The 26,533-nt window shown below is 45.4% G+C and overlaps 1 protein-coding gene across 1 annotated transcript in view; it reads left to right on the top strand.

The window, feature by feature from the left end:
• Positions 1-26,533, top strand: part of LOC134574877 (uncharacterized) — an 86,937-nt gene that overhangs the window by 28,258 nt on the left and 32,146 nt on the right. Inside the window, 2 exon segments of the mRNA XM_063433925.1 lie at positions 4,441-5,805; positions 11,910-12,096. Coding sequence (XP_063289995.1) covers positions 4,441-5,805; positions 11,910-12,096 — 1,552 coding nt within the window.

Below are 26,533 nucleotides of genomic sequence, written 5' to 3'. Positions count from 1 at the left end.
AATATTTATCAACAAATTAATGACTGCTGGACTATTGTAATGATGGTGACACAATCACAATCCTGCTTCCTTCGGATTATCATGTTATTTATATAAGCGCCAACAAATTCCGCAACGCTTTACAGTGGGTAAACAAACATAGTTGTAACCAGACAAATTGGACACACAGTAACAGAGGGGTTGAGGGCCCTGCTCAATGAGCTTACATGCTAGAGGGAGTGGGGTAAAGTGACACAAAAGGTAAGGATAGTATTAGACTAATGACAGTTGCAAGAGTGGAATCAGTCGGGAGCTATTGACAGTTTAATTGATATGCTTTTTATGAAGTGTTTTTAAAAAAACATTTAACAAGTGGAGACTGGGTGAGTTCCACAGGAACGGAGCAACCCTCAAAGTCGTTAAGGTGAGCATCACAGGTAGGAGTACGGACAGAAGATAGACGTAAGTTTTCAGCAGAGAGTAAGGGCCTAGACGGGACATACTTGTGTATTAGAGAGGCTAGATAGGTGGGATCAGCATTTGGTAGAGATTTGAAAGCAATGACCATTTTAAATTAAGCCCTATATCTTCTAGGAAGCCAATGTAGGGACTGACAGAAGTGGGAGGCGTGGGAGGTGCGGGCGGAGAGGAAGATGAGCCTCACCTCCGTATTAATTATGGACTGTAACAGCGCAAGTTGGGAGCATGTAAGACCACTGAGATTACAGTAGTCAAGGCGAGAAAGGACTGTGGAAAGGACCAGCACCTTAGTCGCATCTGGCGTCAAGTAGGGTCTGATGCATGCAATGTTTTTGAGATGGAAACAACAGGATTTGGCGATAGACCGAACATGAGGCTTGAAGGAGAGGTCTGAGTCAAAGAGAACACCTAGGCAGCGAGCCTGTGTGGTGGAGCTGATGGTAGCACCGTTGACTTGGAGGGAGACAGACACAGGAGTAACACTTGAGGGAGGAAAGACCAGAATTTCAGTTTTGGTCAAGTTTAGTTTAAGGAAGTGGGCAGTTAGAAATAGCAGAGAGGCAGTCAGAGAAACTTATCGAGAGGACAGATTGATTTGCTTGTCATCTGCAGAGGAAATGATATTGAAAGCCAAAGGAGCTAATGAGTTTACCAAGGGAGGCAGTATAGATGGAGAACAGTAGGGGACCAAGGACTGAACCTTAGGGGACACCAATAGAGAGGAGGTGGGGAGAAGAAGCAGAGCCAGAGAAAGAAACACTGAAAGAGCGCTCGGAGAGGTAAGAAGAGCACCAGGAGAGAGCAATGTCTTGTAGATCGATATTGCGGAGGATGAGAAAAAGCTGTTGATGATCAACCGTGTCAAAAGCCGTAGAAAGGTCAAGGAGAATTTGGATAGAGTTGTGACCACAAGATTTTACAGCGAGTAGATCATTGGATACTTTGGTCAGTGCGGAAACCAGACTGAAGCGGGTCTAGCAGAGAGTTGGACTTGAGGAAGTCTGTCAGTCTCGCATACACAACTCTTTCAAGGATCTTGGATACAAAAGGCAGTAGCAAGATAGGACGGGAGTTAAGGTCAGGAAGGGTTACAGTTGCATGTTTGGAGGGTGAGAATTCTGATAATTTTTAATGCCATTTTTACCAGTCTAAGAAATTCACAAATGAGCCTTGTATATACCTTAACATTTGTTTCCCCTCATTAACTTTGCCATATCGACCTATTAAATTTAACGGGTTACTCCAACCAATTAGACTGATTTTCCTCTCCCAGTCGCTCCTCTCACACCGCTGTCAGTAATTACACTGGCTTCCTGTATCCTATAGGAGAAAATTCAAAGTACTAATCCATACCTATAAAGCACTGACCAATTCTAGCCCCTCTTATATCTCTTCACTGATCCATAGGTATGCCCCTTCTGAGTCTCTCCGCTCTGTCCGCTGCTCGCACCAGTACGGCCAACTCACGCTTGCAGGACTTCTCACGGGTGGCTCCCTTCCTTTAGAATAGCTTGCCTACCACCACCAGACTCCAACTTTGTTCGATTGCTATCTCCTGTCCTATTGCGTTTTATACCCCACCTCCTCTAGACTGTAAGCTTGTTTGAGCTTGTTTCAACCTTCTTTTCCTGTAAGTTTGTCTCATTTATTGTTAAATCTCCCTCAGAATATTGTGAAGCACTACGGAATTAGTTTGCGCTATATAAATGACAATAATGATAATGGAGCACAGTATTTTGTTAGATACTTTTCTCATACAGGTTTCCCCCCTGCAGAAAGTAGGTAAACATACCTCCCTTCCAGCGCATGTTCTGCCTGTAGCCATATTTTCATCACGCAACATTTTTGCACGGGATGTACAGTCAGCTCCATAAATATTGGGACATCGACTTTGAAATGATTTGAAATGCAGACTTTCAGCTTTAATTTGAGGGTATTTGCATCCAAATCAGGTGATTGGTGTAGAAATTGCAACAGTTTGTATATAAGCCTCCCACTTTTTAAGGGACCAAATGTAATGGGACAATTGGCTGCTCAGCTGTTCCATGGCCAGGTGTATGTTATTCCCTCATTATCCCATTTACAAGGTCCAGAGTTCATTTCAAGTGTGCTATTTCCATTTGGAATCTGTTGCTGTCAACTCTCAATATGAGATCCAAAGAGCTGTCACTATCAGTGAAGCAAGCCATCATTAGGCTGAAAAAACAAAAACAAAACCCATCAGAGAGATGGCAAAAACATAAGGTGTGGCCAAATCAACTGTTTGGAACATCCTTAAAAAGAGAGAACGCACCGGTGAGCTCAGCAACACCAAAAGACCCGGAATACCACGGAAAACAACTGTGGTGGATGACCAAAGAATTCTTTCCCTCGTGAAGAAAACACCCTTCACAACAGTTGGCCAGCTCAAGAACACTCTCCAGGAGGTAGGCGTATGTGTCTCAAAGTTAACAATCAAGAGAAGACTTCACCAGAGTGAATACAGAGGGTTCACCACAAGATGTAAACCATTGGTGAGCCTCAAAAAGAGGAAGGCCAGATTAGAGTTTGCCAAACAACATCTAAAAAAGCCTTCAAAGTTCTGGAACAACATCCTATGGACAGATGAGACCAAGAACAACTTGTACCAGAGTGATGGGAAGAGAAGAGTATGGAGAAGGAAAGGAACTACTCATGATCCGAGGCATACCACCTCATCAGTGAAGCATGGTGGTGGTAGTGTCATGGCGTGGGCATGTATGGAACTGGTTCTCCTATATTTATTGATGATGTGACTGCTGACAAAAGCAGCAGGATGAATTCTGAAGTGTTTCGGGCAATATTATCTGCTCATATTCAGCCAAATGCTTCAGAACTCATTGGACGGTGCTTCACAGTGCAGATGGACAATGACCCGAAGCATACTGCAAAAGCAATCAAAGAGTTTTTTTTTTTTTAAGGGAAAGAAGTGGAATCTTATGCAGTGGCCAAGTCAATCACCTGACCTGAATCCGATTGAGCATGCATTTCACTTGACAAAGACAAAACCGTAGGGAAAATGCCCCAAGAACAAGCAGGAACTAAAGACAGTTGCAGTAAATGCCTGGCAGAGCATCACCAGGGATGAAACCCAGCGTCTGGTGATGTCTATGCATTCCAGACTTCAGGCTGTAATTGACTGAAAAGGATTTGAAACCATGTATTAAGTGAAAGTTTGATTTTATAACTGTTAATCTGTCCCATTACTTTTGGTCCCTTAAAAAGTGTGAGGCTTATACACAAACTGTTGCAATTCCTATACCGTTCACCTTATTTGGATGTAAATACCCTCAAATTAAAGCTGAAAGTCTGCAGTTAAAGCACATCTTGTTCATTTCAAATCCATTGTGTTGGTGTATAGAGCCAAAAATATTAGAATTGTGTCAATGTCCCAATATTTATGTACCTGACTGCATGTTAGGGGAGGATATGGAGGGAAGGTGTACTGCCATTGACTCTCTCTCCAGTATCCTGGCATTATATGCCAAATTTGCTAATTGCAATGGGTAGCCAGAGTGAGAATGCAACAGTGCTTTAGGTGGGAGGGATATAGGTGGCTCCCAGGATAGGCATCTAGTGCGACAACGTTGGGGTTATACCACTGAATACAGTGCACCCCTCTAAAGCAGGGGTAGGCAACCTTCAGCACTCCAGATGTTGTGGACTACATTTACCTTGACGCTTTGCTAGCATTATGGATGTAAGATCATTATGTGAGATGTAGTTCACAACATCTGGAGTGCTAAAAATTACCTACCCCTGCCCTAAGGTAAGAGGTCATCCAAGGACTCCAGTCCCATAATTCTTTCAATGAAGTGAAGTTGTTATGAGGGTAGAGTCACCCTTCAGCAGATTTACATTGAAATCTAATATTTATTTATTTTGGGTTTGTTTGTTTTTGCTCCAGAATGGTAAATTTTTTATTGTGGTTGCTATCATAACAATCTTGTCATTATTTTCCAGCAGATAATTGTATACATGATGACTTCCGAACCCTTAAATGTATATTGCCTGATTTAGAAAACAAAATCATTGATGGAGGGACGTTTCCAAAGTTCAACAAATCTAGCAAAAGACATTTGTGTGAAGAAGTAAGTCTCCACAACATTTTTCCACCCAAAGAATATACAGAGACAGACTATCCATCTACTCATATTAAGGATGAGCGAGCCTTGTGGGAACTCATAGACCATCCACAGACAGGACATCCATCTGCTTTTATTAAGGATGAGCCAACTTCATGTAAAGGAGAACATCTCACAGACATTTCTACACCCAAAACACAGTCAGAATATCCATCTACTCATATTAAGAAAGAACCAGTCTCATTGGAAGAAGGTTATCACAAAAATGGTGACCTTTACATTTGCCCTGAAACTATAAAGGGAGAAGACACATTTACATATATTGCAGATTGTATAAATTCAAAAAATAGAACGTATAACAAGTTCCTAACTGAATCAAGAAACCTCGATACAAATCTTAATTATACATCTGGTAACGTTTCCCAGGTCACATACAAAACAGAGGAAATATTTATCTCTACTGAGAGCTTCAAAAATATTTTAAAAAACACACAGGGTATCACGGAGCCGTCAACTGACACAGAAAATAAAAACTGTTCTGAAACAGGAATGGACATTTTTTCTAAGCCGGAGTTTGTTATTCATGAGGCAAATTGTAGAAGAGAGAAGCCAATTGTGTGTTGTGAATGTGGGAAGAATGTAAGCCAGCTGTCAAGTCTTAAACAGAGGATTCGAGCAGGAGAAAAACCATTTAAATGTACTGAATGTGGAAAATGTTTTAACCGAAAGCAGGATCTTAACAGGCATCTGAAGTTCCACTCAGGGGAGAAACCATTTTCATGTACTTATTGTGGGAAATACTTTACCCTAAAACATGATCTTATTTCTCATCAGAGAATTCACACCGGTGAGAAACCATTTAAGTGCAAGGAATGTGGGAAATGTTTTAGCCGGACTGCAAATCTCGCTGCACACAGGAGAATTCACACAGGAGAAAAGCCCTTCAGTTGCACTGAATGTGGGAAATGTTTTACCTTGGCCTCACAGCTTGCTTCACATAAACTCATTCACACAGGAGAAAACCCATTTAAGTGCGCTGACTGTGGGAAATATTTCAACTTAAAGTATGATCTTTTGAGACATCAAAGGATTCACACAGGAGAGAAACCATTCTCGTGTTCTGAGTGTGGGAAATGTTTTACCCAAGCTGCACACCTTTCTAGGCATCGAAAGATCCATACAGCAGAAAAAGCTATTAAATGAAATGTTTGTGGGCATGCTTGGTTAATTTGTGTTAATCTAGGTACAGTGAGGTTTTAATTATTTTATTAGGAAACGAAAACCTAGCAGCAGGGTGTATATAAATAAATAAAGACAAACAAAAATATGTATATACTAGTAAAGGGGGGAGGGGTGGAATTGTGACACAAAGTAAATATAAATACAAACGTATGTTCTGAATAAGAGTATAACAGGATACTTAAAAACAGAAAATGCACAACAACATAGTGTGAACTGTTTAAAAACATATGGTGGAGGGATAGGGTAGGAATTCCACTCACATGGCACAGAGCCATCCCAGGCTCTGTATTATACGTTCTACGGTGCCACAAAGGGCTAAACGATCCAAATCCCCAAGTTGTCCAAAGAACTGTATGATGGGTCTTCAGTATTTTTCAAAATACGGTTTATTAAGTATTAAAAACCAGCAACAAATATATCTAAAATAATCAGATATTTTAAGTCACATTTCTTTAATAAAATGCTCTTGAAAAATCCATCTAGATATAGTTTTTGGTTTAACCCCTTAAGGACCAAACTTCTAGAATATAAGGGAATCGTGACATGTCATGTGTCCTTAAGGGGTTAAGGGGTTAAGATAGTCTGCAGGTTTTTCAGCATAAAACAGGGATTGGTTATGTGGCATGAGGCTGATTATTCATACAATATTTACATTTTCGTTAAATTGATTCCATTAATCCAAGGTAATTGGTAAAAATCTTATGAACCACTCAACGTTTGGAGAAAGGCCTCAATCCCAGTGCTATTCTGCTTATCTGTGTATACAAATACAGTTATTTTTACCTTAAAGGATTACTCCAAGCGTCGTAACTAGTGGAACAAGAGTTCCGAGCTGGTTATTGTCAGTTCTGTGCATATATGTTGCACAGTGTGTCACTCGTTGTTTGGGAGTTCTCAGCTGATGCTCTCTGCCAATGACTGGCCAGGGGTGTCGGCATACGGCATCACCCAGCAGAGACCCAGGTAAGCAGTTAAACCATTGCAAATGTAAGTGGTGTTTTTTTTTTTTTTTTTTTTTATACGCAATACAGAAAAATTGTTAGGTAGTTGATAAGATTCTCCTTAATGAGGGCTAACCCCTCAGGTATAAGTGTACAGAAAGTAAGCCAAGAGAATCAGGAGTATGTGGTAGGCACTATCTAGTATTAATCATCCTAAAGATTAAAGCCATGATAATCAGAGTGATTAATACTAGATGGTACCCTCCACACACGCCTGATTCTTTGCTTCCTTTCTGTTTTTTAAAGGTAAGTTATGTATGTTAACAACTTCTACTTAACATACATTGATTATTTAGCAAATACATCAATATGTGTGCTTTATAACCATTCAAGCTATTATTATGTTCTCAAAAATGGACCTATAAAATATTAACATATTAAACTGGAGATAGTTCACCTTGCAATAATTGCATTATCTATGGATTTGGTCTAGAGGCTGCTAATATTAAAGGTTATTATAACCAGTAGGAAGGAGTCATTATGCTTAAAAATCATGATTTAAAAGAGTCTTACTGACTAGTTGTAACAAAACCCCTCATTGTTTTGTAGTAGTTATGGTGGTTTTGTTTCTTCCTACGGGGGTTATGGTGTGGGTCTCTGTGCTAACGTTTTATTCCAACCAAGTACACGCTCCTAGACTCTGTTTGCCTTGGGACTATGGCCCCTGGGAAGTATTGCTATTTAAAAACCTCTATTTATAGCTATTGTAATTTGGAGACGGTTTCTGGCCCTTTAAATCCTATGGGAAAGGATCTGCACTTTTGAACTGGCACTTCGGATACAGCCGAAGTAGTCGAAGTGGCCACCATTCGGTATACGAACAAGTGGCGGCGGCCATTTTAATTCAGTCGAACGCATTCAGCGGTGTTTGGTCGTCGAGTTCATGGAACTCAAATCAGATACGCGACAGCATGAACACCGTTGAATTTTACCTTCTCTGGGACTTCTACACTTCGACCAGAGTTGAACGGCGTTCAACAATAGCAACGCCACATTAACATTGCCTATTTGCACGAACAGCCCACGTTAGTGCATTCGAACAGTATTTGAACTATGGAGAATGGACTGGTCGCACTGCCCAAATCTCTGGAACTGTTTTGGGCATGAAAATGTGCGTGCGGTCGGTCAAAATGGGACTTCCAGCTATCTCCCGAACCACTGAACCAATTCGTCTGATTTTTGGATATGTTTTTTATTAGAATTGCATGTATAGTTTTGAAGTTATAAAATTTTTTAAAAAGTATATTTTTTGCTTGGAGATAATTGAGTTGATACAGCTATTTATTATTATTTTATTATTTATATAGCGCCAACAAATTCCGTAGCGCTGTACAATGGGTGGACTAACAGACACATAATTGAGATCAGACCACTGGATGTACAGGAACAGAGGTGGGTTGAGGGCCCTGCTTGATGAGCAATTAACTCAATTATCTCCAAAGCAGAGGGGAGGAATTTTACAGTAATGAATGGGAGCATTTAACTGTGTGTCTGTAAATGATTGGTTGTTGAATCTGCGTTTTCGGTGCCCCACAAGGTCCACGTGGGTGGTAACCTTGTGGGGAAAACTGTATAAAAGAATTGCCCCTTGCACTCAATAAACCAGATCTCAACTCGTAGCCTTGTCTCCTGGTGTAGGGAACAACTATATCACTGCTAGCTCTTGTAAGAGCTCTCTTCAGCTATACTCTCTTGGAGGAGAGCCCCCGCTATACCCTCCTGGAGTAGGGAGCCCGCTCTCCCAGTTCCTCATGATATAGAGTTAGAGCTCTGCAGTGTTCTCCAGTACTGGGAAGAACGTCCAGACGGTCCCCACTCTATAGGGGTAACCGTCACACTAGTGATTTTAAATCAGATCTACCTTCCCTTGACCAAGATATTAAGCAGTATGATAGCTGACATCAGACATGATATGAATTATGAAGACGATAAAATTGTGATTTAATGTTTAGAACCCTGTGTGTATTTCAGTTATGTTTTCTACCTAATGTTAAGGTAAAAGATTGTCCCTTTAACAGGATCAAGGTGCTTGGTTGCTGACTTTTGATCTAGACCTCAACATATTTCTGTGTCTGCACAATCTCTGTGCCACCAGGAACCTACCCGGGGGAGCAACCGCATGAACCTTGTATCTAGCGGCTACTCACCTCATAGCCTGAGATTCTTTAATGAAATACAGTCAGCAGCCAAATAGTGAGGGATGATAAACAGCTCTCCCAACCTTATAACTGTGACAAACACCCTTGGGTCTGGTCGTTTGCCACGAGCTCCTGGAGGAACCTGCTTGCCAGCCTTATGGGCCATGCCAAATACATTGATAAAGGCTCTGTTCGTGTGATTTGGGATTATGTTGTTCAGGAACCGAACAACCACACGAACCAGAGACCAACCTGGAGCTTCTTAAGCCCAATTGACACTGTGTGTTTGTTCGTTTTTAAACTACCGAACTTGACCGATCGTTAGCACTGATTTCATGGAACTGTTTTGGGCATAGGACCATGTGCACGGTCAGTCAAAATAATGACTTCCATGGAAATTCTGAACCCCTGAACCGATCTGGGTGATTGTTGGATATGTTGGTCATCAGGAGATGTGACTTTTGTGGGGTTTTCATGTGTTGTGGGGTTTTGTTATATTGTATGTTTTGTACCTGAGAGATAATTACCCGAGCACACAAACATGTAATTAAATTATCTCTCAAGAGGGGAGGACTATGTTAGATGTTTGCTTGTAACTAGTCTCCTCTCAGGTCCAGAGGGAGAGATTATTCTGTTTTGTGTGGGGGTGTTATGGGCCTGTTTGTCTGTGTCTTAATCTGGCCAGGTGGCCTGCTTTTATACAATTTAATCATTCCAGCTTGTACTCCCAGAACTATGTGTCGTCTGGTTACTGGGAGGAGAAAGGGCTAATCACTACTCCAGCTTGTTCCATTGTGGAGGATTCAGCGGGGAAAGTCCTTGTAAGGACTAGAGTTCCGAGGACTGAGTGTCATCCAGTGCCTAGGGGGTGGATAGAGCGAGTTCCCCATTCGGCTCCATGAGCGAGCAGTTCCAGGACCCCAGTCAAGGCACTGCGACTGTGGGCAGAAGTGCTGAGGTTTGTCCCCTGTTCCAGCTAGGAAGCGGTCCTTGGTGGAGGTACCCAGCCGGGGTACAGGGAGCTCTGTTACAATAACCAAACAAGGCAAGTCTTAGAGAAGGGAAAAGACAACTAGTACATTGAACAACAGGCCAGGTATACAGTACAAGGAATAAAAAAGGTGAGATAACAAACTAAAACTGTACAGGGACCTGATGGGAGATAAAGCCAAAGTACTGGCTTCATCACTGATTCATCCCTGTTTCTAGGATGTCTGGGGCATATTGAAAACCAAAATGGCCAAGAGGCAGCGGAGGCTACTCACATGTGTATCCTTTGTGGTGTGTTAAGACATACATGAACAATTGCTGCGGACCCTGTTTTATTTAGAGCCATCATACAAGCTTTATTAGTATTTTTTGAAGCAGGCACATGGAATTGCATTACAGAGGAAACCAAAACACACCACACATCCTTACTCACAGGGCTGCCATCAGGGGAACTGCTGCCGGTGCAGTTGCACCTGGGCCCGCACAATGATTGGGCCTATCGGGTTGCCCATGCACATAGGGCCACCTGATGGGCCCCATATCTTCAGGGGCCCAGTCAGCGCTGTGGCCATGTAATAACGCAACCAGGCCCCTTTAACCCCTTAAGGACCAAACTTCTGGAATAAAAGGGAATCATGACATGTCACACGTCATGTGTCCTTAAGGGGTTAAAAAAAACGCAGCTGCAACTCAAGTGCTGCTGGGAGGAAGTGGCCATTTCCTCCCAGCTCGCTCCACGCGGGAAGAGAGCCAGCGTGGACTTGAAGAGGGAGAACCGGGCCGACTCCCATCAGCCCCAGCCACCCTCCTGCAAAGAAAAGGTAAGAAACAGGAGGGTGGCTGAAAAATGAGCTCTGTGTGTGTGTATGCGCGCGTGTGTGTGTGTGTGTGTGTGTATATATATATATATATATTTATATTATATATGTCTGAATGCCAGTATCAATGTCTGTCAGTATGAATGTATGTCTGCGTGTCAGTGTGTATGTCGGCGTCTGTATGTATGTATGTATGTATGTATGTATGTGTGTCGGTATGTATGTTAGTATGTGTCTGTCACTATGTATGTCTCAGTCTGTGTGCCTATATGCGTGAATGTCTGTTTCAGTATGTGTTTTGTATCTGTGTGTGTATTCCTGTGGGCGGGATTTGGAGGCGGACCCTGTCGGCGGGGCCCAGACCCTGAGCTGAGTTGGGGACCCTGCTTACTCATACATGTCCTCTGAGTATTATTTCCTGTGAGTAAAGATGTGTAGTAGGTTTTGGATTCCCCTGTGATGCAATTCCATGTGTACTGATCTGTGTGAGAGCCTGTGGTGTGCAACATTTCATATTTCATAAATACCCTACGATATGCCATGCTAACCGAAATAATAAACACTGTATGCAGTACTGCTAGTATTCATAACTAAGTACTGGCAGTAACAGAAAGCATTGATTAATAAGCAACATATGATTATTTTCAAATTATTTTTATTCAGCATTTATTTTTATAAAGATACAACAAACAGAATTCTGAAACAAAATTATAAATAATTAAAATATGTTGTAAAATAAGGGTGAGGGCAATATTAAAGGAAAGGGTAAAAGTGGGAATTCCATGAAACAAGATTTACTGAGTATACAATAATAAAGGTATTACAGTTACCACAATATTATAAACATGGAGTGTGTGAAATTATATACAGTATAGGGGCAGACTGCTGCAATGCGAGTTCAAACCTCTTCTGGTCAAGTACTAAAATGTATCGCCAACGTTGCCACTAAAAATGTGGCATATCACGACAATGACATCATTTTTAAGCATCCCTAAATCTGGAGTGAATGAGACAATAGATGGATCAACATTTTGTATTCATTAATGTAAACCCTTCCAATAATCTTGAAGATTTCTGCAGTGACACTGTATGTGAGACAACGTTCCAAATTCACTGCTTTTAGAAGTAATATTAAGCACTTTTATGCTTTATTTACAGTATTCGCTGTAACAACCATTACTATATACAGTGCTACCCAGGGGCAGACTAAGATCTCTGGGAAATTGGCCATGAACTCAAGCTCTGTGAGGCCTACCTGTACCAATGTGAATGGGAGTTCAGAGAGCTCCCCAAACAGCCTGTTCACAGTAAAGGGGCCGGTATGTCCATCCATGGAGTCCTATTGGTAAGCCGCTTTTATCCATTTACTGTATTATGGCTTAGCATTTAATTCATAATTAGATACCCTTTCCCTTCTGAGACTTCCAGCTCCTGTCACATATACACCCTCTCATAAAAACACACAGCCACAATACACAAATACACCCCCTCATACAAACAGCCACAATACACAAATACACCCCCTCATACAAACACAGCCACAATACACAAATACACCCCCTCATACAAACACACAGCCACAATACACAAATACACCCCCTCATACAAACAGCCACAATACACAAATACACCCCCTCATACAAACACAGCCACAATACACAAATACACCCCCTCATACAAACACACAGCCACAATACACAAATACACCCCCTCATACAAACACAGCCACAATACACAAATACACCCCCTCATACAAACACACAGCCACAATACACAAATACACCCCCTCATACAAACACACAGCCACAATACACAAATACACCCCCTCATACAAACACTGCCACATTACACAAATACACCCCCTCATACAAACACACAGCCACAATACACAAATACACCCCCTCATACAAACACACAGCCACAATACAAAAAATACACCCCTCATACAAAACAGCCACAATACACAAATACACCGCCATACAAACACAGCCACAATACACAAATACACCCCCTCATACAAACACATAGCCACAATACACAAATACACCCCCTCATACAAACACACAGCCACAATACAAAAAATACACCCCTCATACAAAACAGCCACAATACACAAATACACCGCCATACAAACACAGCCACAATACACAAATACACCCCCTCATACAAACACACTGCCACAATACACAAATACACCCCCTCATACAAACACAGCCACAATACACAAATACACCCCCTCATACAAACACTGCCACATTACACAAATACACCCCCTCATACAAACACTGCCACAATACACAAATACACCCCCTCATACAAACACATAGCCACAATACACAAATACACCCCCTCATACAAACACACAGCCACAATACACAAATACACCCCCTCATACAAACACATAGCCACAATACACAAATACACCCCCTCATACAAACACACTGCCACAATACACAAATACACCCCCTCATACAAACACAGCCACAATACACAAATACACCCCCTCATACAAACACACAGCCACAATACACAAATACACCCCCTCATACAAACACAGCCACAATACACAAATACACCCCCTCATACAAACACAGCCACAATACACAAATACACCCCCTCATACAAACACACAGCCACAATACACAAATACACCCCCTCATACAAACACACAGCCACAATACACAAATACACCCCCTCATACAAACACACAGCCACAATACAAAAAATACACCCCTCATACAAAACAGCCACAATACACAAATACACCCCCTCTGTCAGGGACCAGGAACCAGACAGAGACAGAAGTAGATGCAAACACACCTTTATTAATAAATAATAAATAAATAACAAAAGCAAAGTCCAGGAATCAAGCAGGGGTCAGTCACCAGAGCGGGTAGTCAGACAAGCCAGGATCAGGAGCACGGAGAGCAGCGGAGTCAGGAACAAGGCCGGAGTCAGGAACCAGGATCAAACAGGAAACACAGGAACAAGGAGACTTCTGGGAAACAGGAAACCACGCAAGGGCAAGGAGGTTCTGGGCTTAGCTGCTTAAATAGGCAGAACTGATTAGCAGCAGGGTTGATTACTACTCACAGGTGAGTAACCGTGGCAACAAGCAGAAGCAGCTCGTAGTAATTGCAGCTGCAAACTCAATCACTGAAACAGAAAGGGTTGCTGTTTAGAACAGCAAACAAACCCTGACAGTACCTCCCCCTCAACGACTCCCCCCATCTCTGCTGGTGGGTCCGGGCTTCATGGGGAAGCGGGCGTGATAGGAACGAAGGAGGGATGGTGCATGGACATCAGAGGCTGGAACCCAGGAGCGTTCCTCTGGACCGTATCCTTTTTCAGTGCACCAAGTATTGGATCTGTCCTCTGAAGACCCGTGAGTCAATGATGCTGCGTATTTCATATTCCTCATGATTGTCAATCAGAACAGGACGTGGACGTGGCACTGAGTTGGTGTAGCGATTACAAACCAACGGTTTCAAGAGGGAAACATGGAAAACATTTGAGATGCGCATGTTAGCAGGAAGGTCAAGTGCGTAAGCTACAGGGTTAACCCTTCGAAGTATACGAAATGGCCCAACGTATCGGGGTGCCAGTTTTTGTGAGGGAACACGGAGGCGTAGGTTGCGGGAAGACAGCCAGACCCTCTCTCCGACCTGATAGGTAGGTGCAGGAAGGCGTCTGCGGTCGGCCTGGAGTTTGTAGTTCTGCATTGCGCGTTGCAAAGAACTCTGAACCTGCACCCAAGTGGAACGGAGTTCCCTGAGATGTTCCTCCAATGCCGGTATCTCCTGTGGCAAGAACGTATCAGGCAACATGGACGGTTGAAACCCATAGTTTGCCAGGAACGGGGATAGCCGGGAGGAGGCATTAATCGCACTATTGTGGGCAAACTCCGCCCAGGGTAGCAGATCAGAACAGTTGTTCTGGTGGTCAGAAATGTAGCAACGCAGAAACTGTTCCAGTGTTTGGTTAGCTCGTTCCGCTGCACCATTGGATTGCGGGTGGTAGGCCGAGGAGAAGGAAAGCTGAATTCCCATTTGCGTACAAAAAGCTCTCCAAAATCTGGACACGAACTGGCTACCCCTATCTGAGACTATCACTTTGGGTAACCCATGCAAACGAAAGATCTCCCGACCAAAAATTGTTGCAAGTTCCTGGGAAGTTGGTAGTTTTTTCAAGGGAATGCAATGCGACATCTTCGAGAATCGGTCAACAACCATGAGAACGACTGTATTGCCACGGGAGACCGGAAGATCTACGATAAAATCCATGGACAAGTGGGTCCAGGGTCGTTCACCATTAGGTATGGTTTGCAGGAGACCCACTGGAGGGCGTCGTGGGGTTTTGTTTTGAGCGCACACAGGACAGGCAGCTACAAAAGCGGTGACATCCGAACGGAGACTAGGCCACCAAAATTGCCGAGATACGGACCAGATTAACTGGTTTTTGCCTGGATGTCCAGCTGCTTTGGGGTTGTGGTATGTACTCAATAGTTTCGTACGGAGGTTAATAGGTACAAAACAACGGCCATTAGGTTTCTCTGGAGGAGCATTACTTTGTGCAGCCAGAATCTCCTCGCCTAGGGGTGAGGTGAGATTAGTACGGATGGTTGCCAGTATATGGTCCGGAGGAATCACAGGAGTAGGGGTTATCTCCTCTCTAGATGGAGGGGAGAACTGTCGAGACAAGGCATCAGCCCGAATGTTTTTTGTACCGGGCAAGTAAGAAACCACATAATTGAATCTTGATAGGAAGAGAGCCCATCTAGCTTGCCGGGGGGAAAGTCGCTTAGCTTCAGAAAGATATGTTAGATTCTTGTGGTCTGTGAGTATGAGGATTGGTACTGAAGTACCCTCAAGAAGGTGCCTCCATTCTTTAAGAGCTAAAATTATGGCTAGAAGTTCTCTATCACCAATCTGGTAGTTGCATTCCGCCGGGTTCAATTTCCTCGAGAAATACCCGCACGGATGCCTGGAGCTCTCTGGGTTAGGACGTTGAGACAGGAGGGCGCCCACTCCTGTCTCAGACGCATCGACTTCAAGAATGAATGGTAAGGCAGGGTTAGGGTGTGCCAGTATAGGAGCAGCAGCAAAGGCGACTTTGAGAGACTCAAAGGCAGTAATGGCTTCCTGTGACCAATGCTGTGGATCAGCATCTCTCCTGGTCATGTCCGTGAGAGGTTTAACCAAGGAAGAAAAGTTACGTATGAACTTCCGATAATAATTGGCGAAGCCCAGAAAGCGTTGTATAGAGCGAAGACCCGTAGGTCGAGGCCATTTTAGTACAGCCGAAAGTTTCTCCGGATCCATAGAGAATCCAGTATCTGAGATAACAACATATCCCAAGAATGTAACCTGTTTGCAGTGAAACTCACATTTCTCCAATTTGCAGAACAGACTATTTTCTCTAAGTCTCTGTAGAACACGAGAAACGTCTGCGTGATGGTTCTCGAGAGATGTGGAATGGATCAGAATATCATCAAGATAAACCACCACACATTGCTGCAGCATATCTCGCAGGACGTCATTTATAAATTCTTGGAAAACCGCCGGAGCATTGCAAAGACCGAAGGGCATTACTAGGTATTCGTAATGGCCGCTCCTGGTGTTAAATGCGGTTTTCCATTCGTGGTCCTCTTTTATCCGGACGAGATTATATGCCCCTCTCAGATCAAGTTTGGTGAAGACCGTTGCTCCCTTGAGGCGGTCAAATAATTCCGTGATTAATGGAATGGGGTAGGCATTCTTAATAGTAATGCGATTGAGACCCCTATAGTCGATACAGGGTCTCAACTCGCCATCTTTTTTCTTTACAAAGAAAAAGCCGGCCCCGGCAGGAGAAGATGACTTCCGAATAAAACCCTTAGACAGTGCATCGGTAATATACTCCTCCATGGCTCGATTCTCTGCTACAGACAGTGGGTAAATCCGGCCCCGGGGAGGATTGGTACCCGGTTGGAGTTCGATACCACAGTCATACGGACGGTGTGGTGGCAAAACGCTGGCTTGACCCTTGTCAAATACATCTTGGAATTCTTGGTACTCAGCGGGTAAGGAAGAGGCAGAACATGCGCCTAAAACTTTGACCGGTTTCTGGAGACAGGACAATGTGCATTGCTGGGACCATGATAATATCTCAGCTTTGCGCCAATCAATTGTGGGGTTATGCTTCTGTAACCAAGGGTATCCCAAAACAACCTGGTAATATGGAGAGGAAATGACCTGGAATTGGGTCGTCTCATGATGTAGAGCCCCTACAGCCAGAGATATGGGCACGGTTTCTTGGGTCACGTGGGTTGGCTGTATTGGTCTGCCATCGATGGCTTCGAAGGCTAGTGGGGAGTTGCGAGACTGTAAGGGTATAGAGTGCTTTGCTGCAAATGCACAATCTATAAACAAGCCTGCGGCCCCAGAATCAAGTAACGCCCGGGTTTCAATGGATGAATCAGGCCAGGAGAGGATAACAGGCACCAAGGGTTTGTGCACACATATCTCTGGGTCTGCAGAAAGACCACCCAAGATCTGCCCCTGACAGTATCTTGGGTGCGGACCCTTTGCCGGACGGATCGGGCAAAACTTTAACATGTGACCGTGGTGTCCGCAGTATAGGCACAGGCCCTCCCTCCTCCTAAAGGCTCTCTCCTCGACCGAGAGGCGTGAGAAGCCTAACCGCCTTGGCTCCACACAAACAGAGGACTCAGGACCAGGAGGCATGGGAGGTGAGGGAGGTTCGGGTGGGCAAGAAAAGCTTGGTGCCAAATTTACAAGAGGCCTCCGCAGGCGCTCCTTGGATGAGGATCTCTCTCGGAGTCTGATGTCAATGAGGGTGACAAATGATATCAGTTCCTCGAGATCTTTAGGTAATTCTCTGGCTGCAATCTCATTTTTAAACACATCGGAGAGACCTTGTGCAAAGGCAGCCACGAGAGTCTCGTTGTTCCAGCCACCCTCTGCTGCCATGGTACGGAATTCACTGGCATACTCGACAATAGTTTTTGTGCCCTGAGAATTAGACATGAGTAGTTCGGCAGTAAGGGTGGAGCGAGCTGGAATATCAAAAACCCTATTGAAGGATGCAACAAATTCAGGGTAATTGTAAATAATAGGCTTCTCTGCCTCCCAGAGAGGTTTTGCCCAAGCTAGGGCCTTTTCAGACAGCAAAGAAATCATGAAGTGAACTTTGTCACTGTCTGTAGGAAATGCCTGGGGCAGGGTTTCAAGGTATCCTTTAACCTGATTTATAAATTCTCTGCACTGTGCTGGGTCGCCCCCAAAATGCTGAGGGAGCGGGACAGACCCAGTCATTTCTCTAGCCGCTACAGGTTTGGAGGCTACAACCGGTGCTAGAACAGGAAGTGAGGCAGAGGCGGCCGCAATCGCAGGCTGGCCGGGTACTGGATCCAGATGGGCATACTGGTCCAAATGGTGGTTCTGCTGGTCCCACTGGGTAAGCAGGTTAGGTATAGGTGTCTTGCCTGTACCATCTGTATTCATGGCCCTTGCGTAATGTCAGGGACCAGGAACCAGACAGAGACAGAAATAGATGCAAACACACCTTTATTAATAAATAACAAATAATAAACAAAAGCAAAGTCCAGGAATCAAGCAGGGGTCAGTCACCAGAGCGGGTAGTCAGACAAGCCAGGATCAGGAGCACGGAGAGCAGCGGAGTCAGGAACAAGGCCGGAGTCAGGAACCAGGAACAAACAGGAAACACAGGAACAAGGAGACTTCTGGGAAACAGGAAACCACGCAAGGGCAAGGAGGTTCTGGGCTTAGCTGCTTAAATAGGCAGAACTGATTAGCAGCAGGGTTGATTACTACTCACAGGTGAGTAACCGTGGCAACAAGCAGAAGCAGCTCGTAGTAATTGCAGCTGCAAACTCAATCACTGAAACAGAAAGGGTTGCTGTTTAGAACAGCAAAGAAACCCTGACAGTACCTCCCCCTCAACGACTCCCCCCATCTCTGTTGGTGGGTCCGGGCTTCATGGGGAAGCGGGCGTGATAGGAACGAAGGAGGGATGGTGCATGGACATCAGAGGCTGGAACCCAGGAGCGTTCCTCTGGACCGTATCCTTTTTCAGTGCACCAAGTATTGGATCTGTCCTCTGAAGACCCGTGAGTCAATGATGCTGCGTATTTCATATTCCTCATGATTGTCAATCAGAACAGGACGTGGACGTGGCACTGAGTTGGTGTAGCGATTACAAACCAACGGTTTCAAGAGGGAAACATGGAAAACATTTGAGATGCGCATGTTAGCAGGAAGGTCAAGTGCGTAAGCTACAGGGTTAACCCTTCGAAGTATACGAAATGGCCCAACGTATCGGGGTGCCAGTTTTTGTGAGGGAACACGGAGGCGTAGGTTGCGGGAAGACAGCCAGACCCTCTCTCCGACCTGATAGGTAGGTGCAGGAAGGCGTCTGCGGTCGGCCTGGAGTTTGTAGTTCTGCATTGCGCGTTGCAAAGAACTCTGAACCTGCACCCAAGTGGAACGGAGTTCCCTGAGATGTTCCTCCAATGCCGGTATCTCCTGTGGCAAGAACGTATCAGGCAACATGGACGGTTGAAACCCATAGTTTGCCAGGAACGGGGATAGCCGGGAGGAGGCATTAATCGCACTATTGTGGGCAAACTCCGCCCAGGGTAGCAGATCAGAACAGTTGTTCTGGTGGTCAGAAATGTAGCAACGCAGAAACTGTTCCAGTGTTTGGTTAGCTCGTTCCGCTGCACCATTGGATTGCGGGTGGTAGGCCGAGGAGAAGGAAAGCTGAATTCCCATTTGCGTACAAAAAGCTCTCCAAAATCTGGACACGAACTGGCTACCCCTATCTGAGACTATCACTTTGGGTAACCCATGCAAACGAAAGATCTCCCGACCAAAAATTGTTGCAAGTTCCTGGGAAGTTGGTAGTTTTTTCAAGGGAATGCAATGCGACATCTTCGAGAATCGGTCAACAACCATGAGAACGACTGTATTGCCACGGGAGACCGGAAGATCTACGATAAAATCCATGGACAAGTGGGTCCAGGGTCGTTCACCATTAGGTATGGTTTGCAGGAGACCCACTGGAGGGCGTCGTGGGGTTTTGTTTTGAGCGCACACAGGACAGGCAGCTACAAAAGCGGTGACATCCGAACGGAGACTAGGCCACCAAAATTGCCGAGATACGGACCAGATTAACTGGTTTTTGCCTGGATGTCCAGCTGCTTTGGGGTTGTGGTATGTACTCAATAGTTTCGTACGGAGGTTAATAGGTACAAAACAACGGCCATTAGGTTTCTCTGGAGGAGCATTACTTTGTGCAGCCAGAATCTCCTCGCCTAGGGGTGAGGTGAGATTAGTACGGATGGTTGCCAGTATATGGTCCGGAGGAATCACAGGAGTAGGGGTTATCTCCTCTCTAGATGGAGGGGAGAACTGTCGAGACAAGGCATCAGCCCGAATGTTTTTTGTACCGGGCAAGTAAGAAACCACATAATTGAATCTTGATAGGAAGAGAGCCCATCTAGCTTGCCGGGGGGAAAGTCGCTTAGCTTCAGAAAGATATGTTAGATTCTTGTGGTCTGTGAGTATGAGGATTGGTACTGAAGTACCCTCAAGAAGGTGCCTCCATTCTTTAAGAGCTAAAATTATGGCTAGAAGTTCTCTATCACCAATCTGGTAGTTGCATTCCGCCGGGTTCAATTTCCTCGAGAAATACCCGCACGGATGCCTGGAGCTCTCTGGGTTAGGACGTTGAGACAGGAGGGCGCCCACTCCTGTCTCAGACGCATCGACTTCAAGAATGAATGGTAAGGCAGGGTTAGGGTGTGCCAGTATAGGAGCAGCAGCAAAGGCGACTTTGAGAGACTCAAAGGCAGTAATGGCTTCCTGTGACCAATGCTGTGGATCAGCATCTCTCCTGGTCATGTCCGTGAGAGGTTTAACCAAGGAAGAAAAGTTACGTATGAACTTCCGATAATAATTGGCGAAGCCCAGAAAGCGTTGTATAGAGCGAAGACCCGTAGGTCGAGGCCATTTTAGTACAGCCGAAAGTTTCTCCGGATCCATAGAGAATCCAGTATCTGAGATAACAACATATCCCAAGAATGTAACCTGTTTGCAGTGAAACTCACATTTCTCCAATTTGCAGAACAGACTATTTTCTCTAAGTCTCTGTAGAACACGAGAAACGTCTGCGTGATGGTTCTCGAGAGATGTGGAATGGATCAGAATATCATCAAGATAAACCACCACACATTGCTGCAGCATATCTCGCAGGACGTCATTTATAAATTCTTGGAAAACCGCCGGAGCATTGCAAAGACCGAAGGGCATTACTAGGTATTCGTAATGGCCGCTCCTGGTGTTAAATGCGGTTTTCCATTCGTGGTCCTCTTTTATCCGGACGAGATTATATGCCCCTCTCAGATCAAGTTTGGTGAAGACCGTTGCTCCCTTGAGGCGGTCAAATAATTCCGTGATTAATGGAATGGGGTAGGCATTCTTAATAGTAATGCGATTGAGACCCCTATAGTCGATACAGGGTCTCAACTCGCCATCTTTTTTCTTTACAAAGAAAAAGCCGGCCCCGGCAGGAGAAGATGACTTCCGAATAAAACCCTTAGACAGTGCATCGGTAATATACTCCTCCATGGCTCGATTCTCTGCTACAGACAGTGGGTAAATCCGGCCCCGGGGAGGATTGGTACCCGGTTGGAGTTCGATACCACAGTCATACGGACGGTGTGGTGGCAGAACGCTGGCTTGACCCTTGTCAAATACATCTTGGAATTCTTGGTACTCAGCGGGTAAGGAAGAGGCAGAACATGCGCCTAAAACTTTGACCGGTTTCTGGAGACAGGACAATGTGCATTGCTGGGACCATGATAATATCTCAGCTTTGCGCCAATCAATTGTGGGGTTATGCTTCTGTAACCAAGGGTATCCCAAAACAACCTGGTAATATGGAGAGGAAATGACCTGGAATTGGGTCGTCTCATGATGTAGAGCCCCTACAGCCAGAGATATGGGCACGGTTTCTTGGGTCACGTGGGTTGGCTGTATTGGTCTGCCATCGATGGCTTCGAAGGCTAGTGGGGAGTTGCGAGACTGTAAGGGTATAGAGTGCTTTGCTGCAAATGCACAATCTATAAACAAGCCTGCGGCCCCAGAATCAAGTAACGCCCGGGTTTCAATGGATGAATCAGGCCAGGAGAGGATAACAGGCACCAAGGGTTTGTGCACACATATCTCTGGGTCTGCAGAAAGACCACCCAAGATCTGCCCCTGACAGTATCTTGGGTGCGGACCCTTTGCCGGACGGATCGGGCAAAACTTTAACATGTGACCGTGGTGTCCGCAGTATAGGCACAGGCCCTCCCTCCTCCTAAAGGCTCTCTCCTCGACCGAGAGGCGTGAGAAGCCTAACCGCCTTGGCTCCACACAAACAGAGGACTCAGGACCAGGAGGCATGGGAGGTGAGGGAGGTTCGGGTGGGCAAGAAAAGCTTGGTGCCAAATTTACAAGAGGCCTCCGCAGGCGCTCCTTGGATGAGGATCTCTCTCGGAGTCTGATGTCAATGAGGGTGACAAATGATATCAGTTCCTCGAGATCTTTAGGTAATTCTCTGGCTGCAATCTCATTTTTAAACACATCGGAGAGACCTTGTGCAAAGGCAGCCACGAGAGTCTCGTTGTTCCAGCCACCCTCTGCTGCCATGGTACGGAATTCACTGGCATACTCGACAATAGTTTTTGTGCCCTGAGAATTAGACATGAGTAGTTCGGCAGTAAGGGTGGAGCGAGCTGGAATATCAAAAACCCTATTGAAGGATGCAACAAATTCAGGGTAATTGTAAATAATAGGCTTCTCTGCCTCCCAGAGAGGTTTTGCCCAAGCTAGGGCCTTTTCAGACAGCAAAGAAATCATGAAGTGAACTTTGTCACTGTCTGTAGGAAATGCCTGGGGCAGGGTTTCAAGGTATCCTTTAACCTGATTTATAAATTCTCTGCACTGTGCTGGGTCGCCCCCAAAATGCTGAGGGAGCGGGACAGACCCAGTCATTTCTCTAGCCGCTACAGGTTTGGAGGCTACAACCGGTGCTAGAACAGGAAGTGAGGCAGAGGCGGCCGCAATCGCAGGCTGGCCGGGTACTGGATCCAGATGGGCATACTGGTCCAAATGGTGGTTCTGCTGGTCCCACTGGGTAAGCAGGTTAGGTATAGGTGTCTTGCCTGTACCATCTGTATTCATGGCCCTTGCGTAATGTCAGGGACCAGGAACCAGACAGAGACAGAAATAGATGCAAACACACCTTTATTAATAAATAACAAATAATAAACAAAAGCAAAGTCCAGGAATCAAGCAGGGGTCAGTCACCAGAGCGGGTAGTCAGACAAGCCAGGATCAGGAGCACGGAGAGCAGCGGAGTCAGGAACAAGGCCGGAGTCAGGAACCAGGAACAAACAGGAAACACAGGAACAAGGAGACTTCTGGGAAACAGGAAACCACGCAAGGGCAAGGAGGTTCTGGGCTTAGCTGCTTAAATAGGCAGAACTGATTAGCAGCAGGGTTGATTACTACTCACAGGTGAGTAACCGTGGCAACAAGCAGAAGCAGCTCGTAGTAATTGCAGCTGCAAACTCAATCACTGAAACAGAAAGGGTTGCTGTTTAGAACAGCAAAGAAACCCTGACAGTACCTCCCCCTCAACGACTCCCCCCATCTCTGTTGGTGGGTCCGGGCTTCATGGGGAAGCGGGCGTGATAGGAACGAAGGAGGGATGGTGCATGGACATCAGAGGCTGGAACCCAGGAGCGTTCCTCTGGACCGTATCCTTTTTCAGTGCACCAAGTATTGGATCTGTCCTCTGAAGACCCGTGAGTCAATGATGCTGCGTATTTCATATTCCTCATGATTGTCAATCAGAACAGGACGTGGACGTGGCACTGAGTTGGTGTAGCGATTACAAACCAACGGTTTCAAGAGGGAAACATGGAAAACATTTGAGATGCGCATGTTAGCAGGAAGGTCAAGTGCGTAAGCTACAGGGTTAACCCTTCGAAGTATACGAAATGGCCCAACGTATCGGGGTGCCAGTTTTTGTGAGGGAACACGGAGGCGTAGGTTGCGGGAAGACAGCCAGACCCTCTCTCCGACCTGATAGGTAGGTGCAGGAAGGCGTCTGCGGTCGGCCTGGAGTTTGTAGTTCTGCATTGCGCGTTGCAAAGAACTCTGAACCTGCACCCAAGTGGAACGGAGTTCCCTGAGATGTTCCTCCAATGCCGGTATCTCCTGTGGCAAGAACGTATCAGGCAACATGGACGGTTGAAACCCATAGTTTGCCAGGAACGGGGATAGCCGGGAGGAGGCATTAATCGCACTATTGTGGGCAAACTCCGCCCAGGGTAGCAGATCAGAACAGTTGTTCTGGTGGTCAGAAATGTAGCAACGCAGAAACTGTTCCAGTGTTTGGTTAGCTCGTTCCGCTGCACCATTGGATTGCGGGTGGTAGGCCGAGGAGAAGGAAAGCTGAATTCCCATTTGCGTACAAAAAGCTCTCCAAAATCTGGACACGAACTGGCTACCCCTATCTGAGACTATCACTTTGGGTAACCCATGCAAACGAAAGATCTCCCGACCAAAAATTGTTGCAAGTTCCTGGGAAGTTGGTAGTTTTTTCAAGGGAATGCAATGCGACATCTTCGAGAATCGGTCAACAACCATGAGAACGACTGTATTGCCACGGGAGACCGGAAGATCTACGATAAAATCCATGGACAAGTGGGTCCAGGGTCGTTCACCATTAGGTATGGTTTGCAGGAGACCCACTGGAGGGCGTCGTGGGGTTTTGTTTTGAGCGCACACAGGACAGGCAGCTACAAAAGCGGTGACATCCGAACGGAGACTAGGCCACCAAAATTGCCGAGATACGGACCAGATTAACTGGTTTTTGCCTGGATGTCCAGCTGCTTTGGGGTTGTGGTATGTACTCAATAGTTTCGTACGGAGGTTAATAGGTACAAAACAACGGCCATTAGGTTTCTCTGGAGGAGCATTACTTTGTGCAGCCAGAATCTCCTCGCCTAGGGGTGAGGTGAGATTAGTACGGATGGTTGCCAGTATATGGTCCGGAGGAATCACAGGAGTAGGGGTTATCTCCTCTCTAGATGGAGGGGAGAACTGTCGAGACAAGGCATCAGCCCGAATGTTTTTTGTACCGGGCAAGTAAGAAACCACATAATTGAATCTTGATAGGAAGAGAGCCCATCTAGCTTGCCGGGGGGAAAGTCGCTTAGCTTCAGAAAGATATGTTAGATTCTTGTGGTCTGTGAGTATGAGGATTGGTACTGAAGTACCCTCAAGAAGGTGCCTCCATTCTTTAAGAGCTAAAATTATGGCTAGAAGTTCTCTATCACCAATCTGGTAGTTGCATTCCGCCGGGTTCAATTTCCTCGAGAAATACCCGCACGGATGCCTGGAGCTCTCTGGGTTAGGACGTTGAGACAGGAGGGCGCCCACTCCTGTCTCAGACGCATCGACTTCAAGAATGAATGGTAAGGCAGGGTTAGGGTGTGCCAGTATAGGAGCAGCAGCAAAGGCGACTTTGAGAGACTCAAAGGCAGTAATGGCTTCCTGTGACCAATGCTGTGGATCAGCATCTCTCCTGGTCATGTCCGTGAGAGGTTTAACCAAGGAAGAAAAGTTACGTATGAACTTCCGATAATAATTGGCGAAGCCCAGAAAGCGTTGTATAGAGCGAAGACCCGTAGGTCGAGGCCATTTTAGTACAGCCGAAAGTTTCTCCGGATCCATAGAGAATCCAGTATCTGAGATAACAACATATCCCAAGAATGTAACCTGTTTGCAGTGAAACTCACATTTCTCCAATTTGCAGAACAGACTATTTTCTCTAAGTCTCTGTAGAACACGAGAAACGTCTGCGTGATGGTTCTCGAGAGATGTGGAATGGATCAGAATATCATCAAGATAAACCACCACACATTGCTGCAGCATATCTCGCAGGACGTCATTTATAAATTCTTGGAAAACCGCCGGAGCATTGCAAAGACCGAAGGGCATTACTAGGTATTCGTAATGGCCGCTCCTGGTGTTAAATGCGGTTTTCCATTCGTGGTCCTCTTTTATCCGGACGAGATTATATGCCCCTCTCAGATCAAGTTTGGTGAAGACCGTTGCTCCCTTGAGGCGGTCAAATAATTCCGTGATTAATGGAATGGGGTAGGCATTCTTAATAGTAATGCGATTGAGACCCCTATAGTCGATACAGGGTCTCAACTCGCCATCTTTTTTCTTTACAAAGAAAAAGCCGGCCCCGGCAGGAGAAGATGACTTCCGAATAAAACCCTTAGACAGTGCATCGGTAATATACTCCTCCATGGCTCGATTCTCTGCTACAGACAGTGGGTAAATCCGGCCCCGGGGAGGATTGGTACCCGGTTGGAGTTCGATACCACAGTCATACGGACGGTGTGGTGGCAGAACGCTGGCTTGACCCTTGTCAAATACATCTTGGAATTCTTGGTACTCAGCGGGTAAGGAAGAGGCAGAACATGCGCCTAAAACTTTGACCGGTTTCTGGAGACAGGACAATGTGCATTGCTGGGACCATGATAATATCTCAGCTTTGCGCCAATCAATTGTGGGGTTATGCTTCTGTAACCAAGGGTATCCCAAAACAACCTGGTAATATGGAGAGGAAATGACCTGGAATTGGGTCGTCTCATGATGTAGAGCCCCTACAGCCAGAGATATGGGCACGGT

Source organism: Pelobates fuscus, chromosome 10 (genome assembly GCF_036172605.1).
Source record: "Pelobates fuscus isolate aPelFus1 chromosome 10, aPelFus1.pri, whole genome shotgun sequence".
NCBI lineage: Eukaryota > Metazoa > Chordata > Amphibia > Anura > Pelobatidae > Pelobates > Pelobates fuscus.
Note: the sequence above shows the minus strand (reverse complement) of the source record. Positions and strands in the feature narration are given on the sequence as shown.